Raw genomic sequence first — 25,902 nt, forward strand, 5'->3', positions numbered from 1 at the left:
CAAAGCAAAACAAATATGCAAAGGTCTGGGGAAGAAAGGTGGGTTTCCATCCCTCGCAGCTCTGCAGAGCTACTGCTTTCTTATCAACGTCTTCCCTAATGAAGACGTGTACATTTTAGAATGAATCAAATGCAAAAAACTGTGTTGATGGGACACAAAACCGTAGGTGTGATACAGTTGCCTAGAACTACCCCCACCAACAAGTATAGTTAAAACTGTTGAGATCTAAACCAGACTCATGGACCGCACCAACACCCTTTTTTGTAGTTGTTGGTTTTTTTTGTTTGTTTGTTTTTTTGTTTTTTTACTTTTCTTTTTTAAAAAAAATTATTCTAATTAGTTATACATGACAGTGGAATCCATTTTGACACATCATATAAAAATGGAGTACAAGTTCTCATTCTTTTATTTGTACAAGACGCAAATCTTGAACAAGATGCAGGATCACTCTAGTCATGTAGTCAGTATGCATAGAGGGTAACAGTGTCCAATTCATTCTACTCTCCTTCCTACCCCTACAACCCCCTCTTTATTCCCTATTTCTTGGTTTTGAGATGCATGATTCTGTGAGATGCTACCATTGAAGGAAGCAGGAGGAAGGATATGTGGGACTTCTCTGCCATAGTTTTGCAACTTCCTGTAAGAATGTACTTATTGTAAACTAAAACGTTTTTAAAAAGTGTTAAATAATAAAGTGAACCCAAGAGGAATTAGATGGTAGCAACTCAAATGTTAACTCAGTAAATGAATGAATGGATGATGCCTTCTCCCTGGTCTGACCTCTTCCCTGGAGAGTAAATTCTGCTGGGCTATAGGTAGCCTAGACAGCACTCTCCTGTAGTCATTTGCTTTTGGCTTGAGAACAAGACTCTTTGTCCAGGAGACTCATGAACATGTGTTTGGGATGCCCACTGCTGCACCACCAAAAACAGACATTTTGTCCACAGTGATGCCAGACCATGGCCACCATAGGCATCACAGCAGCATTCTTGTAGGATTGAAAAAGAATCCTGCACTTTTTCTGATTTTAAGTGTAGCGCCAGAAGGGAGCGGAACACCATCTGCTAGCGCATTGGATCCCGGAGCAGAATGGGAACGGAAAACCAACCCAGCCATTGCTTTGGATATAACAGACCCTGAATGTAATAAAAAGTGTGTTCATATGTTTCATTAGATAAATAAAGCTGACTTGGATAGGTTGCCTCAAACCCAAAGTGAACTGAAACCAACTTGGCTGTACTTGGTGCAAAAAAGTAAATGTGATAATGACTGCCAATTCTGAGTGTTTTCTATAATCTGGGAGCCCTGCAATTATTATGTCTTCTAGTGTGGCCTCTACCCCATGGGACATATTTTCTAATCTGACGCTGCCTAAACCTATAGAAAACAAAATGTAATCTGACCACAACCCTCTGGGACATATATTCTGTTTTAACTATAACCCTTTGGGATATATATTCCAGTTATTTATTTTACAGAGAAAGATGTGACCAAGAAGTTAAGAAATAGGAAGAACCATATGAGTACATGTCAAGTAAGGCCTGATGGTGTAACAAATAAGCCTTAGACTATCCATGTCTTAAACTCACACAAAAGAGTTATTTCTTTCTCGTGCAAGAGTTCAAGTGAATGTCCACCTTTTTTATAAAGGACTTCCAAGAGACATCTGCACACCGAGGAAGGAGAACACAGATCATTGGCTGGCAGCCTCTCTGCGGCCATCCATTCCACCAGGCGTGGCACGGAAATTCACAGAGTTGACCCTGGGAGAAAGTTCCTCAATGGCTTTAAGGTTTCATTTCCTCTTCTAGAAAAGACGAGAAGCATAAAAATAGCCACCTGTGGGGCAGTTGCAGGGATTAGAGGAGGGAGAACAGGCAAAGCGTCAGGAGTGAGGTTCCGCGGGTGCCAAATGCCCAGATATCAATTCCTGCCATGACGTCCTACTGTCATTGCCAAGCTCGTGGCCTTGACTGACTCCCGTCGTCTCTCCACTTTCACCCCCACTTAGCCTGTCTCCTCTTGTCCTCTCACGTCTTAACCTTTTCAACCTCTGCAGATAATCTGGGCTCTTTCGTAAGCCCCTTGCCATACCTAGAGTCCAGGAAGATGAAGGCCCTCCCCTCCTGATGAGGACCTCCATAATGCCTACACCTTGCCAAGGCGCAGCCGCATTGCCACGGGACACCTCCGTGTCCAAGGCAAACACACTTGACACTGTTGGTTTGGTGTGTGAATGTCTGCAGCTTTATTAAATATGCACTAACGTGCTCCCTTCATGAATTCTACACACTCGGCTACTCAGGGTGTAATGCACACAACTAAATAACTTTCTCACCACACAGAGGGAGCTCTCAGGCCAACTTCAAGGTGGGTGAGATTAGAGGGAGTCCACCCTCCTATCCTCTTCCTTGCAAAACTCTTTTGAGGTGCTCCCAGGATAGCAGCTTCCAGCCATAGTCTACGTGCTCCTGGTAGTTTGCCGTTCTGTTAAATAGGAATTCATAACTTGCCCTCTGTGAAATTTACTCACTGGCCCATAAGGGCATTTGGAGTGGGCTGGACTTGGATTTTAGTGTGAGTTTTATATGGACCAGCTGGAACCATCAGACTTCCTGAACTGTCAAATAAACATCTGTCCTTTTATACATCTACCCACCCATCCATCTATCCATCCACCCATTCACCCATTCATCCATCCAACCATCCACCCATTCACCCATCCATCCATCCACCCATTCACCCATCCACCCATCTACCCATTCACCCATCCACCCATCCATTTATCCACCCATCCACCCATGCATCCATCCACCCACCCACCCACCCATCCACCCATCCATCTATACATTCATCCGCCCACCTATCCACCCATCCATCTATGAATATTTCCACCCCTCTACCAGCCACTCCCATCTGGACCAGGTCACAAGCACAGTACTAAAATCACATTAGTAAAGTTTAACCTCACAGAGTTCAAATTCCAGTGAGAGAGACAAAGCCCAAGTACATAAGCACGTGAAATAATTCCACACTGCCAAGTGCAGGGCAGAGGGAGGAAGACATTGAACGTACCCTTGTGCAGGGGAGCAGGGTGGGAGGACAGGTAACTATTTATTGGTCAGAGAAGATGTTACTAAAGAGCAGATTTTCAAGCTGAGGCCACAAAGAGGATTAAAAAAAAAAAAAAACAGTCCTATGAGGAGTAGAGAAAATAGACTTCAAGTTAAGAGAATGGTGTTTGCAAAAGCCCTAGCTCAACAGAGACTAGGTGTGCAGATATGTTAATACAACAGGAGTGAGCATGGACTATTAGATTGTCTATTTTATTTTTGCCTTGACACTAAACAATTGAAGACATTTTGTATTCCTCCTGTTTCCCCAACTTGTTATTCTTACCTATTTCTCCCCCTTTCCATTTTTTTTGTACCAGGGATTGAATCTAGAGACACTTAATCACTGAACCACATCCCTAGCCCTTATTTATTTATTTATTTGAGACAGGGTCTTGGTAAATCCTACCTATTTTTTTCAGTGGTGGATGAAGAACCATAAATGGAAACCAGCCAGATGGGTGACCCAGATCAGGAAAGCTGAGCCACCTGGGTTGAAGATAGTACCTGATTTTTCTGTAGCCCAGCACATCGGGTTGGGAGAGATCCTGAGAAGAACTTTTGGATGAAAATATCTCAAAGAAGATCACAAAATTTAAACCAAGAATCCAGCTTGGTCCCCATTCCCCAGGTTTCTGCCTACTTGTATCTGTGATGCAGTTAGAATGAGGTGGGTACCTGACCTTAGGCCACCTGGTTAAGCTGTTAGAGCTCAGATTTATCATCACACCAAAAAGAGGGGTATGGTGCGTGGGGTGGATGCCCCCAATGTAGGTCTGCATCTAAATTCCTGGAACCTATCACTATTTCCTCATTTGGGAAAAGGGTCTGAGCAGATTGTTTTTAATTTGGAGGTCTTTTATTTTTATTTTTTATTTATATATGACAGTGGAATGCATTACAATTCTTATTACACATATAGAACACAATTTTTCATATCTCTGGATGTATACAAAGTATATTCACACAAATTCGTGTCTTCATACCTGTATTTTGGATAATAATGATCATCACATTCCACCATCATTAATAATCCCGTGCCCCCTCCCTTCCCCTCCTACCCCTCTGCTCTATCTAGAGTTTCTCTATTCCTCCCATGCTCCCTGTCCCTATCCCACTATGAATCAACCTCCTTATATCAAAGAAAACATTCAGCATTTGGTTTTTTGGGGGGTTGGCTAACTTAGCATTATCTTCTCCAACTCCATCCATTTGCCTGCAAATGCCATGATTTTATTCTCTTTTATTGCTGAGTAATATTCCATTGTGTATATATGCCACATTTTTTTTTATCCATTCATCTATCGAAGGGCATCTAGGTTGGTTCCACAGTTTAGCTATTGTGAATTGTGCTGCTATAAACATTGATGTGGCTGTGTCCCTGTAACATGCTGCTTTTAAGTCCTTTGGGTATAGACTGAGTAATTTGCAAGTCTTGAACTGAAAAGGTTACCCTAGACCATACCTGTGGCCTCAATCTGTGGGCAAGACACAGAGAAGAGAACAGAGGGATGCTAATGCCCTGTCAGAGGCAGAGCTTGGGATGACACAAAGATAAGCCCAGGTTGCTGGCAGTCACCAAACCTGGAAGACACAGGAGCACTCTCCTTAGCTGCCCCACCCCAGGGGGGTGGTTAGGATTTTGAATCTCTAACCAGCATCTTGAAAGAAAAAACTTTTGTTTTATGGTACTAAGTTGATTTTAATTCATGGCAACAGTCCTAGAAAAACCAAGAGAGGGGCATTTTTGGGCCACTGCAACTTTCTTTAGTACCCATTGTTCAGTGGAAATTTGATGTGAAACCTCTAATTTTAAATTTCCCAGTACCATGTTGGAAATAGGTGAAGTCATTTCAATAGTCTATTTTATTTAACCTAATGTATCTGAATATTATTTCAATGTGCAATGGATATCAAAATCATTAACAAGATATTTTATTCTGGTTTTTTTTTTTGGTACTAAATTTGCTATGAATCTTTTACTTTTAGCATACCCCAATTTATGTGAGTCTCATTTTAAGTGCTTATTTGTGGCCAGTGTTGATCAATTTGACAGTGTAGCAGTAGCTTTTCCCAAGGGTCCCTTACCTTGGAACTGGAACAAAGGTGGCCTTGAGAGAGAGATATGAGAAAGTTCTGGATTACGGAGGATGTAGGATCTGCCCGGCTCCTCTGCCTGGGGTACCCAGAGTTGGCTCGACCGGCTTCAAAAGACCAGATGGAAGGCAGACTTCTGCAAGTGCTCCCAGTCAGCTGCTGTGCTCACCTTGACACAAGGGGCTCAGATGAGGACCAAGTGTCAGGTTTCCATGGGGGAAAGGGCAGGGTCAAACCAGGCAGGAACCAGAAGTAATTAACACCAGGAGAGCTGAGTTATGGAATAGCAGCTACTTTCCAGCCTCCCCACTTCCTATGAGCCCTCACCACACACCAAGGCAGGAGCTGTGATTATGGTTCCATCTTGTTGAGGAACTTGAGGTTTAGCCATCTGAGGGACTTGCCCAAGGTCACCGAGCTCAGATGAGCTCAGGTTTGTTATCTGAAAAGACATTCAATTGTGCTGCAGGCCATGCCTGATTGTTTGTGCCTCTGTAGGCATCCCCCCCACCCCCCGCCAAGATTCCAGAACCCGGGCAAAGGCTGGAAGCCTACAGCAGAAAGCGGACCTCAGGGACCCAGTCCAGCATGCCATGGGCTCCACAGCCGACTCTTTGAGTAAGCAGGGTTTCCGATGCTGAAGGCGTCCACCTCAACCATGGAGCATCGGGGCAGAGCTTCCGATTCTCCCCCAGGGTTCCCTGCCTCCTTCTGGATGGTTCTTCTCTATGCCACATGCTGTGACTTATGCTGCCAGAATTGACCTACAGAAACTGGAATTGCCTTTTCGACTAAGGAAGCAAGTTTGTCTTTTAAAAGCAAAACATCAGGACATACACTTTCTGACAAGAATCTGCAATTTGTGTTTATTTTATTTCCTGTTGATTAATTGCCATACATTTTTTGGAGCCCTTCCAATCATCTCTTGCCAACAAAGTAGGCCAAATTAATATTCTACAGGAAAAGATATTCTGAAGGACTCTAAAATCTGTCTTCATCATTTTGCAAATGATCTCCTGTGCATGAAACGGTAGCGTCTTTTCTTTCCCTGTTAGGCTGGTGGGGAGAAATCTCAAGTTTATATTCCTCTCAGGGAATAAAAATGGATGCGTGCAACCTCATTGCCTTTGGTGAATAGACCTTCAAGGGGTGGTCCTCATGGAACCCAGGGGTCCTGGATCCCCACTTCTCTTGCTAGCTGGAAACAACCAGAAGCTACGAGGTGAGGTGCCAACCTAAATGGAGAGTGTTATGCAATGCTTCTTAATTGCATTGAATGAGCACTGGATTGGGAATTCAGAGACCACTCTTCTTATCCTGCTCTACCAACTAACGTGCTGGTCACCTTAGGAGAACCATTTCCATGAACACCATCGTCCTTACAAATCCTCATAGAGAGTGGGAGGAAGGGATTGGTCTGGGTCAGTAGGTTGGAAACTTGCTCTTAACCTCAGAGCCCCGACCTCAAACAGTTTTCCTCTTGTAAAATCAAAACAGCACAGATACATTTTACTCCTAGTGAAACAAAGCCCGCCTGATGATTTATAAAATACATTATTTATCTCCTTTGATAAGAACACTGAAGGCAACTCTCGCAGCTTCGTGACCTAACCAAGGACCCAGACTCTTTTTCTATCTGTCCTCATCTTCCCTTTCTTGCTTGTATCTTATGATTACAAAATAGATGCTGAAATTCCAAGAATCAGGCTACTATTTAGGGCAGGGAGAGAGATGAACAGTCTTTGCACTATCACGATCCCTGTGACAGGAGAACAAAATCTTTCCCAGAACCCCTCGCCTTTGAAAAGATTTCTCCTTGGGTTTTGTTGGCCAGATCTATGTCATATTCCCTGTCCCTCACTGCAAGGGAGGCTGGGAAAGGGAACACTCTGGTGAGGAGAATGAGGATCTATAGCTGTCTTAGGTCAAATTCACCAATTTTGAATCTCAGATGAGATTGGACACATTGCCTCCACCCTCTCCCAGTAAAACTGGGATTCTGCTCAAAAGGAAGACATAGGAGATGGTTGTTGAAGTCTATAAACAGGGCTGTTGAAGAATATAACGGTGCAAATATATCATATTCATTTTTTTTTAAATGAATGCTTAGCTGGTCTTAGTGACCTATTTTCAGCCTTCCAAAATGCAGATTTGAGAAATCCACAACTGGTTCAGGCTCTCCATTCCTGGAATAAAGCAAGCCAGGACCAGGGAGGGGCAAGGGGAAGCGCTTCTGTCTTTCTGACGAGTGCATCGTAGGCTAAATAAATAGGTGCATGAAATCAACACATAAACAAGTGCTTCTCGTTTGCCTGTTTCCGTGGTAACACACAGCATCATAGATGTACGCAGAGGTGTTGTGGGTGAAGGAGGCTGGGATGAGCGGGACCAGCAGGGAAGCACGTGTCTATACCACCACGGTCAATTTCCCGTCTTAGCCGAGGTGCGTTCCTCTGCTTGTCCTGAGGTCCATACCCATGGAACTCCTAGCTTCCAAGGAACCCAGTTTAGGAAACCCTGGTCTCTAAAGCCCCACCACGGGGCTGTGGTTTGTAGTTCTTTCTGTCATGTTCATAATAAAAGTTCTCCTTTGCAAGTCTGAACAAGGCCAAGGGTTCCTCTCAATTCCCCCTTTATCCTCAAAGATGAACTTGGCTTTGAGTTTGTCCACCCTACACTGTAGCCACTGAAGCAGCCATTAGCCACAAATGGCTACTGAGATTTAAATTTAAACTAATTAACATTCTGTAAATTAGAAATTGTGCCCCTCAACCACACTGGCCATACTGTAAGTGCTCATAGCTAGTGACTGTCTCCATATTGGACAGTGCAGATGTAGGACATCCTGGGAGAAATTCTATTGGGCAGCCAGTTAGCTCTTGAAAGTTCCCATTGATGTGAAGGAGAGGTGGTGACCACAGAAGGCTCCTATGTGCCCTGATGGCCAAAAGTGGATGAAGAATACCAGTGTTTTCACTTCATGGAATTTCCGTTAGTGGGGGCAGCTGTGGGTTAGTGAGATGAGAACCAACCCACTGTCTACAGTCTTGACATTTCTAAACCAAAAGACATTCTCCAAAATACCCGATCAGTTCTTCTCAAAATCACCAGGGTCATGAGATAGCAAGGGAAGGTGGAGAAACTGTCACAGACCAGAGAGGACAAAGGAGTCATGGTGAGTGAGAACAACATGGTGCCCTGGGTGGACCTTGGAACAGAAAATGGCATTAATGGGATTTTCCATTTTAAAACGAGTGTGGAGCTTAGTTAATAGCCGTGGTAGGATGGCGGTTTTGTGGACAAGGTGCCATGTAATGCAAGATGGTAACAGTAGGGGCAGCGGGCCAGGAAGCTGGGCTCTTTATGCACCTTTTCTATAGATCTAATTTTGCTCCAAAATAAATCACTGATTTAAGACAACAGGATTAGGTCTTAATTTCTGACTCCATAAGTTACCCGTGGTGGCACCTAAGCCACTCCCTTCTCACCCCTGGGTTCCCTTCTTCTCATCAGTAAGACGTGAAGAGGCTTCTGCTTTGTGGTCCTACTTGAGCTCACCACTGCATCCTCGAGACTTGGAGGCCCGTGGAGGCTCAGGTCTTGCTCATGTGCAGTGGCTGCCATCCTTCTGCTCTGCTGCTGTGAACCTCCTGGGCTCCGTGAGGCTCTCTGTCCTGAACCTTGCCCTGAGGGGACTTCCTGTATACCAGATGGAGACTTTGAATCGACAGTGGCATGCGAGGGTGGCAAGTGTGCTGCTCACGAGCTCCCGCTGTGCCTCAGGTGCGCCAGCTCCGCTTCCCTGTGTGACCTCATTAGACTTCCGGGTTCTGGGTGGTACTGAGGTCACCGACTGCGGAGGAGGCTGCAAAGCTCACGGGGGAAGTGGCCTCTTTCCTGGGTTGCTTGTGGCTCCTGGATATCTGTCCCGACTCCCTTCAGGGCTGTCCTCGATGGTCAGCTTCTCTGGTGCCTTTGTCACTTCTTCTCCTGGAAGGTAGATGGGGACATTCCTCTTGGACAGAAGCACCAAGGTGGGAGCCAGTGATCGTGTCCGATGTCCTTCACACGTACGTTGTATCCAACTCACGTTGAGGTCCCATTTCACCAACTATTCATGGCCATAAGCTCATTGGTCCTTCACAGCCAGCTGGTCACCAGGGCACCTTTCCCCAGACAATTCCTTGTAAAAGTGTTGCTTCTTCAAAACAATGTCCTGAGGCAGAACGAGTCTTCAAGGTGGAAGGTCCAGGGACAGGCTGGACCTTCCTCCTGACCTGGGAATCCCACCATCCTGAGGCTCCCCCGAGGGTGCCATGCCCTTTCCCTGATTCCTCCAAACTCCTGTGACCCACACCCACCCAACTCCAAACCCTTCAACAGATTCAAGTGTATCCAAGGCCCCTCTCCATCCCTAGGTCACATTTTCCTTAGAGAATTGTTCAGGTATGACAGAGGTGAGGAGGCCACACCTGCATGAGTGTGTGTGTGTGTGCACACATGTGTGTAGGTACATCTACACTTTTAGAAATGCACCCTGGGGTAGCGGTGCTGAGTGCTGGGGAGAGTGTGGCTCAGGTCTTGCAGCCCACACTCACCAGCTTGAGATTTTGGCTGGTCACTTCCCCCCTCTCGGCCTCCATTGCCTCTTATGTAAAATGGCGATGGTCCTCTAAGACTGCTGGGGCTCTTGGGAGATCTCACGAGATGCTCCACTGCGGAGCTTCTGGCTTGGCCCTTTGGAGGCATCGGTTAGAGTTGGGTCCCTTATTTCCACCCCTTAATTCTACTCCTGGCCAGGTCCAACCATGGGAGGCCACTGAAAGTCAACATCGTTTCCTTCCACACTTTGCCTTTCCTCTGGCCCTCCCCGCAGTGGCTCCTGGTTGAGCGTGGGATCAGGGTAGCATGAAGGGAGGACTCAGTGTTCACTGGACAGGGTGCGAAATTGACTTGAGAAGGATCAGAATCCAGCTCTGTCCTGGGGTCCCCTGAGGGTTTCTAACCTCTTGACAAACCCTGCCTCCCCGGAATTGAGTAAGATGGGGCTGAGAGAACAGGAGAGGCCACGTTTTACCAAGGCTTATTAGGATCTTTTGTCTTCCTTCTGGGGCCGATGCAGAGGATTCAAATATTTCAGGACCCAGAAGTGCTCTTAATAGAAAGGCTGTTGAGCAAGTCTGACTCCGGCTATCACGCAGAAGGTAGATTGGTGGTTGTTCAAATATAACCTTATAATAAACTCTTGGTTTTGTTTAATAACTACAATTGTGCCTGAAGTCACCTCCCCACAAGATGGCAGATGTAAAATGCTTTGTAAAGTTAAGAAGGTTATACAAATGCAAGGTTATTATTAATATGGTAATAGGTTATTGCTTTATTTGGGGGCAATTTCCTTTGTTCTTGGAAGACTCTGAATAGAGAAAGGGCTTCTCCATTGTTCAGCATTTGCTATTAGGGATGGAGCTGTTCTGGTTTAAATTCAAGTTTTTGTTCCAATTTTAATGTCTTATATAATACCGGGAATTTTTGTTTACAATTTATTCCTGCTTCTGCAGGTGCTCAGCGGGCAGGATGCTGCACCTGAGAATGATAGCATTAATTTTGACAAAAAGGGTTTAAAAATATAAATGCCAGCCTCTCTGGCTTCATGAAGGTGGCAGTGGATGACAGAAGGGCATTCTAGGATGGCGCTCCAAAATAGAATTCCAGATGCCTCCTGCATGTTCCCGGAGAGTGCAGGCAGCGCGCTGGCCTGGTTTGCTGTCGGAGCCTTCCGTGGAGTTGAAACTTCCTGAGGCTGGGTGGTGAAGTGGGGCGGCAGGGGTCGACGTCTGGGTTTCAGCTGCGTGGTCTCGGGTCAGCCTCTCAGGAGTCCAAGTGTGTGGCCATTAGCCCTGATCCCTGCCCCTCCCCTGGCTGCACTGATCTGAGCCTATGTTCCCCCAGCTGCCAAATGGAAGATGACAGTGAGTTCAAGGACAAGCTCCTCAAGGGCAGGGCCTGCCTCAGTTCCCTTCTTCTTTCATCTGTAAGCCCTTTCTGCACAGAGTTCCCAACCCTGGGGACCACCTGCATGCTACACCTCTGCTGCCCTCAGAGAAACTCCCTCCTAGGCATGGAGCTCAGACCCTGGGCTTCTTTTTCATTAGACCAGGGATTTAACCTATGAGTGCTTAACCACTATGCCACATCCCCAGCCCTTTTCTATCTTGAGACAGGGTCTCGCTAAGGTCCTCGCTAAGTTGCGGAAGGTGGCCTTAATTTGCCATCCTCCTACCTCAGCTTCTGAGCTTCCAGAATTACAGGCATGCTCCACCGTGCCCTGCTGACTCTGGACTTCTTGACACCCCAGTCCAGGTGACAGACACTAAAACCATCACCACCAGTGTGTCCCCCCGGTTCACGTGGCCTGTGCTACCAGCCACTAGCCCTGATCCCTGTCCATCTCTTGGTTGTCCTCCCAGACTCCTAGGCTGCATCCACCATGGAGCTCATTCTAAGGTTCGCCAGGCAGTGCCCCAGATCTGCCCCCCATTCTGGCTACTCCACGCAGGAAGAGAAGCAGAGACCAGCTTCTCCTGGCTGGGCTCTCCTGGCTCCTCCACTTCCCACCCCACTTCCAGGGCTCCCTTTCCCAAGAATAGTTCCCACAGATTCTCTGCTCGCTCCTCTGACCTGTCCTTCCCAGCCCTTGTGTTGCCAGGAGGGAAGTCGGGAGCCACCCTGTAAGAACCACCCTGCGTGCACTGAGGTAGGCCTCTTTCTCCACACGCCCGGCCACTTCCACCCCAGTAATTTCCAGGCCCACCTCACATTTCCCCCTCCTGATGGGGTGTCATGCACGACTTTACCCTGACCCTCATCCTGGGTTCGAAGGGTGGAGTTTGGCGTGGAGATCAGACAACCTTCCAGGCCGTGGAGGCCAGAGACAGAAGGCAGCGGCCAGGGGCAAGAGGCCAAGGAGGTCCCTGTGGCTGGAAGTGCAGCGGGAGGGGTCAGTCGAGATGGGGAAAGTGGGCCCTAAAGAGATGGCCCAAGGCCTGTCCCCATGTTTCCTGTTCTGGCTTTTATCCCCAAAGTAGCGGAAGACATCTTGAAGGACTCAAGATGTGTTGGGGGACAGTCTTGTGACATGGACAAAGTTAGCCTGCGTGATATTGTGGCAACAGGACACAGAGATCAGAAATCAATTCACACGAACCTGGAAATTTGGTCCTTGACAGATGTTGTTAGAGATGCATGAAGAAGAGATGAGAAACCCCCACACAGGGCTGGAGCCATTGATTGTTTTTATGGGGAAAAATGAAGTTGGATTCTTGTTCAGTCCCTTCAGGCTGCTAGAACAAAATGCTAAACAGGAAGGCTGGGAACCCCAGAAGTTCAGTTCTCATGGGTCTGTAGCCTGGGAAGTCCAAGTCAAGGCAGCAGCAGATCTGGTGTGCAATGAGGGTTCATCCTGGTCCATGTCCTCTGCCTGGACCTGGAAACAACAGGAAGGGCAGTCCAGCCAGACTCTGCCAAACCACCAGAAGCACTCACTCCTTTCTCTCTGTTAGGGTCTGTAAACAAGTCAAGATGGCGCCTGGCGTTTTGCAGAGGGAGTGGTTTGTGAAGTAAGGCCAGCGAGCCATTAAGTGTGGAGATTCCTGATTGGTTGACTGCTGTATCTAGTTTATGTTAATTAAGATAAGCTGTGTGGAATGTATAAATACCTCTCCTGTCCTACAATAAAGGGCTCCCACTCCTTCTGTATGAGAAGTTTGTGAGGTTGATAATCTTTTAGGCTTTATCAGTGCATCCCAGGTGGAGGGTGAGTAGGACCCAGATTAGTGTTTGTGGTTTGGCTCTTAAGTGTCCCCAAAGGCCATATGTTGAAGGCTTGGTCCCAGCTGTGGACACTTGAGAGGCAGTATAATCGTTAGGAGATGGGCCTAGTGGGAGGAAGGAGGTCATCAGGGCAAATGTCCTTGAAGAAGATATTGGGGCCACAGCCTCTTTCTCTGCTCCCTGGCTACCACAAAGTGAGCGGCTGTGCTCCTGCTGTGCTGCTCTACCCCACCTCAAGCCCAGAGTGACAGGCCAAGGGACCATGGATGGAAACCTCTGAAACCATGAACCGAAATCAACTTTTCCTTTCCACAGTTGAATCCTTCAGGTATGTTGTCACAGCAATGGAAAGCAGACGAATGCACCAGTCCGTAGCTGTCTCCATCAACCCAGGTTGCTGGAACAAAACACAATAGGTTGGGCTGCTCATCAACAACAGAAATTTATTTCTCTTGGTTCTAGAGGCTGGGAAGTCAAGATCAAGGCACTGGGAGATTTGATGGCTGATGAGGGCCTGATTCCTGGTTCCTAAACACTGCATTCTCCCATGTCTTCACATGGGGGAAGGGCTATGGCAGCTCTCTGGACCCCATTATAAAAGGCCACTAAACCCATCCTCATGGTCTCACAGGCCCCACCTCTGGTCAGGATTTCAACGTCCGAATCTGGGGAAACACAGGCAACAGGCCTGTTCCTGGGCTCAGCAAGGCCGCTGTGCAGGCTGCATGGATCTCTGGCCTCAGCAACACACGCCTCTGAGCCATGTCAGCTGGCCACGGTGGGAGGGTTCACCTGACACACACACAGATCACCCTGCCTTTTCGCTGCTACCACAAAACTCCTGGAAACCAAAGCTTTCCCAAATTCTAACTCCATGACAGGCCCCATTCATTTTGTGTTTGTTGACGTTGGGTGGCTTGTTTTCCACCAGGGCAGCCATTGTGCGGGCTCCCCCGGAGGTCGAGGTTTTATTTTCCTCTGGCAAAGTGTCCTCCTTTCTTTTCCCCACTGTAGGAGCCTGGCAAAAAGACAGGCTGTGGCGGAGTGGCTATCAGATCACTGTGAGGTTTGGCCTCGCTTGGCCATTTGTCTCTGGGGCACCAAATCAATGAAACGAGGTCAGTGCTGTGTTGGCTGAATTTATTGCCACTACTTTTCTAAATTTTCACCTTATTGGAAGAAGTGGTGAGGGTGTTAATTTTCATTGGATCTTAATTATAATGTCTAAACACAAAGAAACATACACTTGTCCTTCTAACCACACACACACAGGCAAAAAAAAAAAAAAAAGGAAAAACCGGAGGGAGACCCGTCCAAATCTTTCTAGTTATCTCAGGGCCTTTGGGTTATTTTATTTACTTATTATAACTTTCTGTACTTTTTCAAATTTTCCAAAATAGGCTGATATCCCTTCAACTCTCAGCAGGAAGGAGATGCAATTCTCAGAGATGAACTAAGAGTGCTCAGGGAAGCGACTGCCTGCAGGGTCCAGAGCTAAGGTCGCAGTTTGGGTCCTGGGTGGGGGGATGAGCAAAAACCAGCCCTGTCTCAGCTCGCGGTTCGCTCAGGCTGCAGTTGGGGCAGTGTCCCTAGGTTTTGCTGTATGATGGTTTCTTTGCCTTCTCTCTGGAGTCCAGGCTGTGGGAAGGAGCAACCTCTCTCTGAAAATGTTGACAAAAGAAATAGAAAGCTCTGGTAACCCTGCATTGCCAGGGAACGTGCCAAGATGATTTCCGGTGTTCCACAGGCTGAGCAAGGAGGGAGGAGGCACCCTCCTTCCAGCGCGGAGGAGAAAGAGCTTGGATGTTTGGCAGACAGCCCAATAGCTACCAAGAAGCCGCCGGACACAGTGGCACACTAATGTCATCAGTGCGAGGAAGCCGTCAGCACCCTTGGACCTAAACTTGGTGCTGGAGGCTGGGGGACGGCGAGAGCTGTAGCCGCGGGTCAGGAAGCACGGTGGCCACCAAACCAACCACCATCTGATTCTCCACAACAGGTCCCTTGAATAGGACTTGCTCAGAGCCAGCACACACGGAGTCCTTGGTCACATAATCAAATGGTCAGCCTCCCTGGGCCCCCAGTGGCCAAGGAAAGCCGAGTGGATATGGAGAGGGAAAGAGCAGCCAGGAGAAGCCAACACTGTGATTGTGTAGGTGTGACTCACATAGAAACAGAGCTCAGCGGACTGGGGACGAAGAGACACATTCAACACGCTCATGCGGCCATGATCCTGGGGGTCCCATGCTCAGGAACAGGAAGGTGTCATCGGACAAGACTGTGCTTTTGAGGAGTCACGGGTTCCACGGGGAAGAACACCCCGGGTGGCACAGGGCAGCCCTAACTAAGTTAAGGTATTTGGGAAACCCTTGCCCCTCTCACTTTTTCAGGTGTCTATTTGTAGTGGAAACCTAATTCTGGGTCCAGAGCCACCATGTACCCAATAGTAGCAATTCCTTGTCCTACAAAAGCAAAAAGTTCACTCAGAACATTTACTGATATTAATGTGACATTACTCTCTTGCTTGTGGTTTGTCCCCATCCACACTGATTTGGGAGTGGTTGGTGATGGTCTGTGCTGATTTGCACTGTGTGTCCACGTATGCACTGTGTGTAAACAGACACACACAGGAGCCCACAAGAGCGCCTTCCTCCTCCTGTGCCCACTCTTGCCCTTGGCGAACAAGAATGCATCTTCCCTCGTCTGTAGAGAAGGGTGGGCTGCCCTGGTTTTCCTACGACCACTGAAGATGGGATTGTGATGAATTGTGAATGACCCAACATGTCCTAAATCATAAAGAAATCCAATTTAAGCTTCTACATACAGTTCAAAGTCTGCTTTTCATCTACACTTTGCCACATCTATTGTGCATCTTGGTAGGTTTTGCCAGAAGAAATGAGAAGCAAATTGTTGGGGTTTTGCACGGGGAAGATGTTGGCTAATCCTTTTGGTTGCTTTTCATAGAGAAAGGCTTCTTTTAGTTTTTGATTTTCACTTTGTGTGTGTGTGTTCAATAGCCAATACATAGCACTTCAGTCCAAGAGGAGAGGTCTAGAACTCCTGAGAGTGAAGGAAGAACCCAGTGTCCTTTTTTTTTAATATCTATTTTTTAGGTGTAGATGGACACAACCCAATGCCTTTATTTTTATATGGTGCTGAGGATCAAACCCAGGGCCCATGCGTGCTAGGCGAGCGCTCTACTGCTGAGCCACAATCCCAGCCCCTCAGTGTCTTTTTAATGGCCAGTGCTTCATCTCAGTGGACAGGACTTTTCTTTTTCAACTGTCTTTTAAAGACTGGTTTGGGGGTAGTTGGAGTGGGGAACTTTGTTTAGGAGAAGACTTTTGCCAGCAAAACAGCAATCATTCCTGAATTCCTGTGTTATGTGGTACTTTTGGAAAAAAGTTAAAGTCCTTATGTTGAAATAATTTAAGATTTCCATGTAATATAGAGAAACCCCACATACAACTTACCTAGTTTCCTGCAATGGTCCCATCTTGCAAAACTATGGTAGAATATCACAACTGGTTTTGGATGCAACCTATGGGATTTGGTTCCGTGTGTGTGTATTGGGTCTGAGTATTGGGTATGTGTGTTGGGTGTATGGGTTGGGTGTGTGTATTTGGTCCTATGCAACTTTGTAGCATGCATGGATTTGGGTACCCACCACTATAGTCAGGTATAGAACAACTCCATAGCCACAAGATGTGTGGTTTGTTACACCCACTATGGTTACACCCACTCCCACCAACACTGTGCCCTCTTGCATCCCTACCCCTGGTAACTACCCATCTCTCCTCCATTTCTGCCATTCTGTTATTTCAAGAATGTGATAGAAATAGAATCATAGACCTTTTGGAATTAGCTCCATCACAATTCCATGGAGAGTCTTCGGGGTTGTTACATCCAAAGTCCACTCCATTTACTTAAGTATTCCATGATGTCAATGTAGCACAATTTACTTAGCCCTTCACCTGCTGAAGGATGTTAAGAGTTATGTTGGATTATGAGGAATAGTTTCTATAATATATATGTACAGGTTGTTTATTTTTGTGGAACAAATATCCAAGAGTACCTTTGTGGGATTCTGTGGTCATTGCATGTTGAAGTTTATAAGAATCTGGCAAACTATTTGCCAGAATGGCTGTACCATTACACCCCAACCAGCAATGTATGAGTGATACTTTCTCCACATCCTTCCCAGCATTTGGTGTTGTCATTGTTTTTTGGTTTTTTTTTTTAGGCATTTAGGTAGATGGGTAAGGCTATCTTAATATGGGATTAACTTACATTTCCCTGGTCAGATCTGGATGTTGAACATCTCCTATGTGCTTATTTGACATCTGCATATCCTCTTTGGTGAAATGTCTGTTCATCTGTTATGCATTTTCTAACTGGATTTTTTCTTTGCAAGTTTTTACTATTGAATATCGAGAGTTCTTTGTATATTTAGACATATCTAGTTATTGGATATGTTATGTGCAAATATTTTCTCCCAACCTATAACTTGCTTTTTTGTCTTCTTACTGGGGATCTTTTACAGAGCAAAAGTTTATAATTTGATGATGAAGTTATATAATAAATTACATTACGATCAGCTTTTCCTTTTATGAATCATTTTTTCATGGCAATTCTAAGCACTCTTTGCCTACCCCCAGCTCCTAATAAGATTTCCTCTCCCAGACCACAGCAGCTTTTCTGATTTCACATTTCCTTTTGTGTCCATAATCTGTTTTGATTAATTTTGTGAGAGCTGTGAGGTTTAGATTGGGACTCATTTTCTCTTACCCATAGACGTCCAGTTGTTTCAATCAGTGGTTGAAAGGCCTCCTTCTCCCATCAAATTGTTTGCAACTTTGGCAAAAGTCACTTTGTGCAGAAGCCTTTCTGGTTCTGATTTCTGCTCTCTCTCTCTGATCTATGCATCTGCTCCTTGGGAGATGCCACCCTGTCCTGACCAGGGTAGCCACGGGAAAGACTCTGGATTGCATGGCAGGATCCCTAACACTTAATTTGACTTTTTCAGGATTGTGTGTACCCAGGGCTGGTGCCTTTCTCCACGAACTTAGCATTAGCTGTCTAAGCGTCCTGCAGGAGGGCTTCCAGACAAGGGGTGAGCGACTCGGCCATCGGGAGGGCCCACCATCTCAGCAGCATTGCTGGAGCAGGGAAAACCCTTGAAAGTTTCAGGAATGTGTCTACCAACTTTCTCAGTTTGCTGCACTGAAAGAGTGACTCATAAGAAGTTGCCTTGGGGCTGAGGGCCCTCTCAGCTGCCTCTGCATCTGCCTGTGGCTGCCCCCAGGGAGTAGCAGCCCTTACTGCCCTGACTCAGACCCAAGACCAGGCCAAAAGGGCATGCTCCTGAGGTTCAGAGGAGACCGGGCCATAGAAAAGGAGCCAGAGGTCAGGGTCAACTGCCAACAGTTCCACTCCCAGCGGTACAGATCTACAAGGGAGCTACCAGGGCTCCGGGTAGGGATGAGGAGCTGTCCTTCTCCTTCAGCTGTTCCCACAGAGGGACAGAGCAACTGGAGTAGATTCATGAAACTCTGGCGCTTGGCTTCCATGTGTGCTCTTATCTGGTCCTGGGGAGCCAAGTGCCAATCCAGTCTTCCAAAAGAACAAGAGTGGGCTGGAACAGATTTCTGTGATGCTCAATTTGGAGAAGCAAGTATCCTGTGTTTGAAAAGCAGCCCGTGGGCTATGTCATGGAGCGATCCTCCACCAAACCCTGACACTAGCCAAAACATGCAGAGCCCAAGCAAGACAGAGGTGTCTCCTTTGAAGTAAAAAAAAAAAATATTGCAGTCCACACTTGTTTTAGGCAAATGAAATATTTCTTACCACATTTGGCTCTCATGTGAATGACAAGTCAGGTCCAATTTGTGACAGGAAGCTAAGATCATCCAACCTTGCAAGGCCACTCAACATATGTCCTGGAAAACAGTGCCACTGTTGTTCAGTGTTGCTGCCCTAGGCTAAGCAACTGCCTGGCTCTGTGACTGGGCTGTCCCTCTGCCTGGGTGGCACAGATGTGTGTGGCCCATGTGGCACAGGCCGTGCCTGGCAGTGGGGCAGTTGTTTGTGGTGATTGTACCTGTTCTCTGGAGGCAGCCATGTTCTCCAAGTAGTAGGGATGGGGAACCTTAGCTCAGTGGTAAGAGCCTGCTTCTCAGTAGTTGAGATAATGTCATGGTCTTGAGCTGTTCCACACAGTCTCAGGCTGGTCCTTAGTGTCAATGCCAAGGTCATGATCCCAGGCTGGTCCTCAGTGTCCACACCAAGGTCATGATCCCAGGCTGGTCCTCAGGTCCACACCAAGGTCATGAGCCCACACTGGTCCTCAGTGTCCACACCAAAGTCATGATCCCAGGCTGGTCCTCAGTGTCCACACCAAGGCCATAATCTCAGGCTGGTCCTCAGTGTCCACACCAAGGTCATGATCCCAGGCTGGTCCTCAGTGTCCACACCAAGGTCATGATCCCAGGCTGGTCCTCAGTGTCCACACCAAGGTCATGATCCCAGGCTGGTCCTCAGTGTCCACACCAAGGCCATAATCTCAGGCTGGTCCTCAGTGTCCACACCAAGGTCATGATCCCAGGCTGGTCCTCAGTGTCCACACCAAGGTCATGATCCCAGGCTGGTCCTCAGTGTCCACACCAAGGTCATGATCCCAGTGGTCCTCAAGGTCCACACCAAGTCATGATCCCAGGCTGGTCCTCAGTGTCCACACCAAGGTCATGATCCCAGGCTGGTCCTCAGTGTCCACGCCAAGGTCATGATCCCAGTGGTCCTCAGTGTCCATACCAAGGTCATGATCCCAGGCTGGTCCTCAGTGTCCACACCAAGGTCATGACCCCAGTGGTCCTCAGTGTCCATACCAAGGTCATGATCCCAGGCTGGTCCTCAGTGTCCACACCAAGGCCATAATCTCAGGCTGGTCCTCAGTGTCCACACCAAGGTCATGATCCCAGGCTGGTCCTCAGTGTCCACACCAAGGTCATGATCCCAGGCTGGTCCTCAGTGTCCACACCAAGGTCATGATCCCAGTGGTCCTCAAGGTCCACACCAAGTCATGATCCCAGGCTGGTCCTCAGTGTCCACACCAAGGTCATGATCCCAGGCTGGTCCTCAGTGTCCATACCAAGGTCATGATCCCAGGCTGGTACTCAGTGTCCACGCCAAGGTCATGATCTCAGGCTGGTCCTCAGTGTCCACACCAAGGTCATGATTCCAGTGGTCCTCAGTGTCCACAACAAAGTCATGATCCCAGGCTGGTTCTCAGTGTCCACGCCAAGGTCATGATCCCAGGCTGGTCCTCGGTGTCCACACCAAGGTCATGATCCCAGGCTGGTCGTCAGTGTCCACACCAAGGTCATGATCCCAGTGGTCCTCAGTGTCAACACCAAGTCATGATCCCAGGCTGGTCCTCAGTGTCCATACCAAGGTCATGATCCCAGGCTGGTCCTCAGTGTCCACACCAAGGTCATGATCTCAGGATGGTCCTCAGTGTCCACACCAAGGTCATGATCCCAGGCTGGTCCTCAGTGTCCGCACCAAGGTCACAATCTCAGGCTGGTCCTCGGTGTCCACACTAAGGTCACAATCTCAGGCTGGTCCTGAGTGTCCACACCAAGGTCATGATCCCAGGCTGGTCCTCAGTGTCCACACCAAGGTCATGATCTCAGGCTGGTCCTCAGTGTCCACACCAAGGTCACGATCCCAGGTTGGTCCTTAGTGTCCGCACCAAGGTAATGATCCCAGGCTGGTCCTCAGTGTCCGCACCAAGGTCATGATCCCAGGCTGGTCCTCAGTGTCCACACCAAGGTCATGATCCCAGGCTGGTACTCAGTGTCCACGCCAAGGTCATGATCTCAGGCTGGTCCTCAGTGTCCACACCAAGGTCATGATCCCAGTGGTCCTCAGTGTCCACACCAAGGTCATGATCCCAGGCTGGTCCTCAGTGTCCACACCAAGGTCATGATCCCAGGCTGGTCCTCAGTGTCCATGCCAAGGTCATGATAGCAGGCTTATCCTCAGTGTCCACATAAGGTCATGATCCCAGGCTGGTCCTCAGTGTCCACACCAAGGTCATGATCCCAGGCTGGTCCTCAGTGTCCACACCAAGGTCATGATCCCAGGCTGGTCCTCAGTGTCCACACCACGGTCATGATCCCAGGCTGGTCCTCAGTGTCCACACCAAGGTCATGATAGCAGGCTGGTCCTCAGTGTCCACACCAAGATCATGATCCCAGGCTGGTCCTCAGGTCCACACCAAGTCAGGATCCCAGGCTGGTCCTCAGTGTCCACACCGAGGTCATGATCCCAGGTGGTCTTCAGTGTCCATGCCAAGGTCATGATTCCAGGTTGGTCCTCAGTGTCCACACCAAGGTCATGATCCCAGGCTGGTCCTCGGTGTCCACACAAAGGTCATGATCCCAGGCTGGTCCTCAGTGTCCACACCAAGGTCATGATCCCAGGCTGGTCCTCAGTGTCCACACCAAGGTCACAATCTCAGGCTGGTCCTCAGTGTCCACACTAAGGTCACAATTCCAGGCTGGTCCTGAGTGTCCACACCAAGGTCATGATCCCAGGCTGGTCCTCAGTGTCCACACCAATGTCATGATCTCAGGCTGGTCCTCAGTGTCCACACCAAGGTCACGATCCCAGGTTGGTCATTAGTGTCCACACCAAGGTAATGATCCCAGGCTGGTCCTCAGTGTCCGCACCAAGGTCATGATCCCAGGCTGGTCCTCAGTGTCCACACCAAGGTCATGATCCCAGGCTGGTACTCAGTGTCCACGCCAAGGTCATGATCTCAGGCTGGTCCTCAGTGTCCACACCAAGGTCATGATCCCAGTGGTCCTCAGTGTCCACACCAAGGTCATGATCCCAGGCTGGTCCTCAGTGTCCACACCACGGTCATGATCCCAGCTGGTCCTCAGTGTCCACGCCAAGGTGATGATAGCAGGCTTATCCTCAGTGTCCACATAAGGTCATGATCCCAGGCTGGTCCTCAGTGTCCACACCAAGGTCATGATCTCAGGCTGGTCCTCAGTGTCCACACCACGGTCATGATCTCAGGCTGGTCCTCAGTGTCCACACCAAGGTCATGATCCCAGGCTGGTCCTCAGTGTCCACACCACGTTCATGATCCCAGGCTGGTCCTCAGTGTCCACACCAAGGTCATGATCACAGGCTGGTCCTCAGTGTCCACACCACGGTCATGATCCCAGGCTGGTCCTCAGTGTCCACACCAAGGTCATGATTCCAGTGGTCCTCAGTGTCCACACCAAAGTCATGATCCCAGGCTGGTCCTCAGTGTCCACGCCAAGGTCATGACAGCAGACTGATCATCAATGTCCACATTAGGTCATGATCCCAGGCTGGTCCTCGGTGTCCACACCAAGGTCATGATCCCAGGCTGGTCCTCAGTGTCCACACCAAGGTTATGATCCCAGTGGTCCTCAGTGTCCACACCAAGGTCGTGATCTCAGGCTGGTCCTCAGTGTCCACACCAAGGTCACAATCTCAGGCTTGTCCTCAGTGTCCACACTAAGGTCACAATTCCAGGCTAGTCCTGAGTGTCCACACCAAGGTCATGATCCCAGGCTGGTCCTCAGTGTCCACACCAATGTCATGATCTCAGGCTGGTCCTCATTGTTCACACCAAGGTCACGATCCCAGGTTGGTCATTAGTGTCCACACCAAGGTCATGATCCCAGGCTGGTCCTCAGTGTCCGCACCAAGGTCATGATCCCAGGCTGGTCCTCAGTGTCCACACCAAGTTCATGATCCCAGGCTGGTACTCAGTGTCCACACCAAGGTCATGATGTCAGGCTGGTCCTCAGTGTCCACACCAAGGTCATGATCCCAGTGGTCCTCAGTGTCCAAACCAAGGTCATGATCCCAGGCTGGTCCTCAGTGTCCACACCACGGTCATGATCCCAGCTGGTCCTCAGTGTCCACGCCAAGGTCATGATAGCAGGCTTATCCTCAGTGTCCACATAAGGTCATGATCCCAGGCTGGTCCTCATTGTCCACACCAAGGTCATGGTCCCAGGCTGTTCCTCAGTGTGCACACCAAGGTCATGATCCCAGGCTGGTCCTCAGTGTCCACACCACGGTCATGATCCCAGGCTGGGCCTCAGTGTCCACGCCAAGGTCATGATAGCAGGCTGGTCCTCAGTGTCCACACCAAGTTCACAATCTCAGGATCGTCCTCAGTGTCCACACTAACGTCACAATTCCAGGCTAGTCCTGAGTGTCCACACCAAGGTCATGATCCCAGGCTGGTCCTCAGTGTCCACACCAATGTCATGATCTCAGGCTGGTCCTCAGTGTCCACACCAAGGTCACGATCCCAGGTTGGTCCTTAGTTTCCACACCAAGGTAATGATCCCAGGCTGGTCCTCAGTGTCCGCACCAAGGTCATGATCCCAGGCTGGTCCTCAGTGTCCACACCAAGGTCATGATCCCAGGCTGGTACTCAGTGTCCACACCAAGGTCATGATCTCAGGCTGGTCCTCAGTGTCCACACCAAGGTCATGATCCCAGTGGTCCTCAGTGTCCAAACCAAGGTCATGATCCCAGCCTGGTCCTCAGTGTCCACACCACGGTCATGATCCCAGCTGGTCCTCAGTGTCCACGCCAAGGTCATGATAGCAGGCTTATCCTCAGTGTCCACATAAGGTCATGATCCCAGGCTGGTTCTCAGTGTCCACACCAAGGTCATGATCCCAGGCTGGTCCTCAGTGTGCACACCACGTTCATGATCCCAGGCTGGTCCTCAGTGTCCACACCACGGTCATGATCCCAGGCTAGGCCTCAGTGTCCACGCCAAGGTCATGATAGCAGACTGGTCCTCAGTGTCCACACCAAGGTCATGATCCAAGGCTGGTCCTCAGGTCCACACCAAGTCATGATCCCAGGCTGGTCCTCAGTGTCCACACCGAGGTCATGATCCCAGGTGGTCCTCAGTGTCCACGCCAAGGTCATGATCCCAGGCTGGTCCTCAGTGTCCACGCCAAGGTCATGATCCCAGGTTGGTCCTCAGTGTCCACGCCAAGGTCATGATCTCAGGCTGGTCCTCAGTGTCCACACCAAGGTCACAATCTCAGGCTGGTCCTCAGTGTCCACACCAAGGTCACAATCCCAGGCTGGTCCTCAGTGTCCACACCAAGGTCATGATCCCAGGCTGGTCCTCAGTGTCCACGCCAAGGTCATGATCCCAGGCTGGTACTCAGTGTCCACGCCAAGGTCATGATCTCAGGCTGGTCCTCAGTGTCCACACCAAGGTCATGATCCCAGTGGTCCTCAGTGTCCACACCAAGGTCATGATCCCAGGCTGGTCCTCAGTGTCCACACCAAGGTCATGATCCCAGGCTGGTCCTCAGTGTCCACGCCAATGTCATGATCCCAGGTTAGTCCTCAGTGTCCACACCAAGGTCATGATCCCAGGCTGGTCCTCAGTGTCCACACCAAGGTCATGATCTCAGGCTGGTCCTCAGTGTCCACACTAAGGTCACAATCCAGGCTGGTCCTGAGTGTCCACACCAAGGTCATGATCCCAGGCTGGTCCTCAGTGTCCACTCCAAGGTCATGATCTCAGGCTGGTCCTCAGTGTCCACACCAAGGTCACGATCCCAGGTTGGTCCTTAGTGTCCACACCAAGGTCATGATCCCAGGCTGGTACTCAGTGTCCACGCCAAGGTCATGATCCCAGGGTGGTCCTCAGTGTCCACACCAAGGTCATGATCCCAGGCTGGTACTCAGTGTCCACATCAAGGTCATGATCTCAGGCTGGTCCTCAGTGTCCACACCAAGGTCATGATCCCAGTGGTCCTCTGTGTCCACACGAAGGTCATGATCCCAGGCTGGTCCTCAAGTTATGACCTTGGCGTGGACACTGAGGACCAGCCTGGGATCATGACCGTGGTGAATTTGCTTAGATTATCTATTAGGTGTGTTAGTCTCACACCTTCATAGAGTGTGGACATCACAAGTTGGAATACTGTAAGTCAGGGACCTACGGTGCATACTTAATGAGCATGTTGGGAGCCAGATCCTCACACTGCCCACAACCCCGAGGTACATTCTCTATTCCCTCTCCATACAGCACCATGAGGTGGATTCTTCTGGACTGATGAGTGTTTGGGTGGCACTTTGTTTGCATTACTCCTGTGGCATTCATTTGTCTTTTCTGTAACCATATCCAAACAAATCTTTTTTTTTTTAACTGGTTTTATTCTTTAAATACATGACAGGGGAATGCATTACAATTTTATTACATACATAGAACAATTTTTCATATCTCTGGTTGTATATAAAGTAGGTTGACACCAATTTGTGTCTTCATAATGTACTTTGGATAATGATGTCCATCACATTCCACCATCCTTGCTAACCCCCTGCCTCCTCCCTTCCCTTCCCACTCATCTGCCCTATCTAGAGTTCATCTATTCCTCCCATGCTCCCCCTCCCTAACCCACTATGAGTTAGCTTCCTTATATCAGGGTAAACATTCAGCATTTGATAGATAGAGCACTAATCTCTAGGGTATATAAAGAAATCAAAAAGCTAAACACCAAAAACACAAATAACCCAATCAATAAATGGACCAAGAACTTGAACAGATATTTCTCAGAAGAGGATATTCAATCAATTAACAAATATATGAAAAAATGTTCATCATTGCTAGCAATTAGAGAAATGCAAATCAAAACTATTCTAATATTTCATCTCACTCCATTCAGAATGGCAGCTATTATGCATACAAACAACAATAAGTGTTGGCGAGGGTGTGGGGGAAAAGGTACACTCATACATTGCTGGTGGGAATGCAAATTGGTGCAGCCAA

The 25,902-nt window shown here is 48.6% G+C and overlaps 1 protein-coding gene across 1 annotated transcript in view; it reads left to right on the forward strand.

Annotated features, from left to right (window-relative positions):
* LOC143388428 (transport and Golgi organization protein 1 homolog) overlaps nucleotides 1-25,902 on the forward strand; it is a 74,482-nt gene that overhangs the window by 3,056 nt on the left and 45,524 nt on the right. The window contains exons 3-4 of the mRNA XM_077108233.1: nucleotides 5,709-5,828; nucleotides 8,724-8,993. Coding sequence (XP_076964348.1) covers nucleotides 5,709-5,828; nucleotides 8,724-8,993 — 390 coding nt within the window. The remainder of the gene's footprint in view (nucleotides 1-5,708; nucleotides 5,829-8,723; nucleotides 8,994-25,902) is intronic.

This window comes from Callospermophilus lateralis, unplaced genomic scaffold, assembly GCF_048772815.1.
Source record: "Callospermophilus lateralis isolate mCalLat2 unplaced genomic scaffold, mCalLat2.hap1 Scaffold_227, whole genome shotgun sequence".
NCBI classification, from domain to species: domain Eukaryota; kingdom Metazoa; phylum Chordata; class Mammalia; order Rodentia; family Sciuridae; genus Callospermophilus; species Callospermophilus lateralis.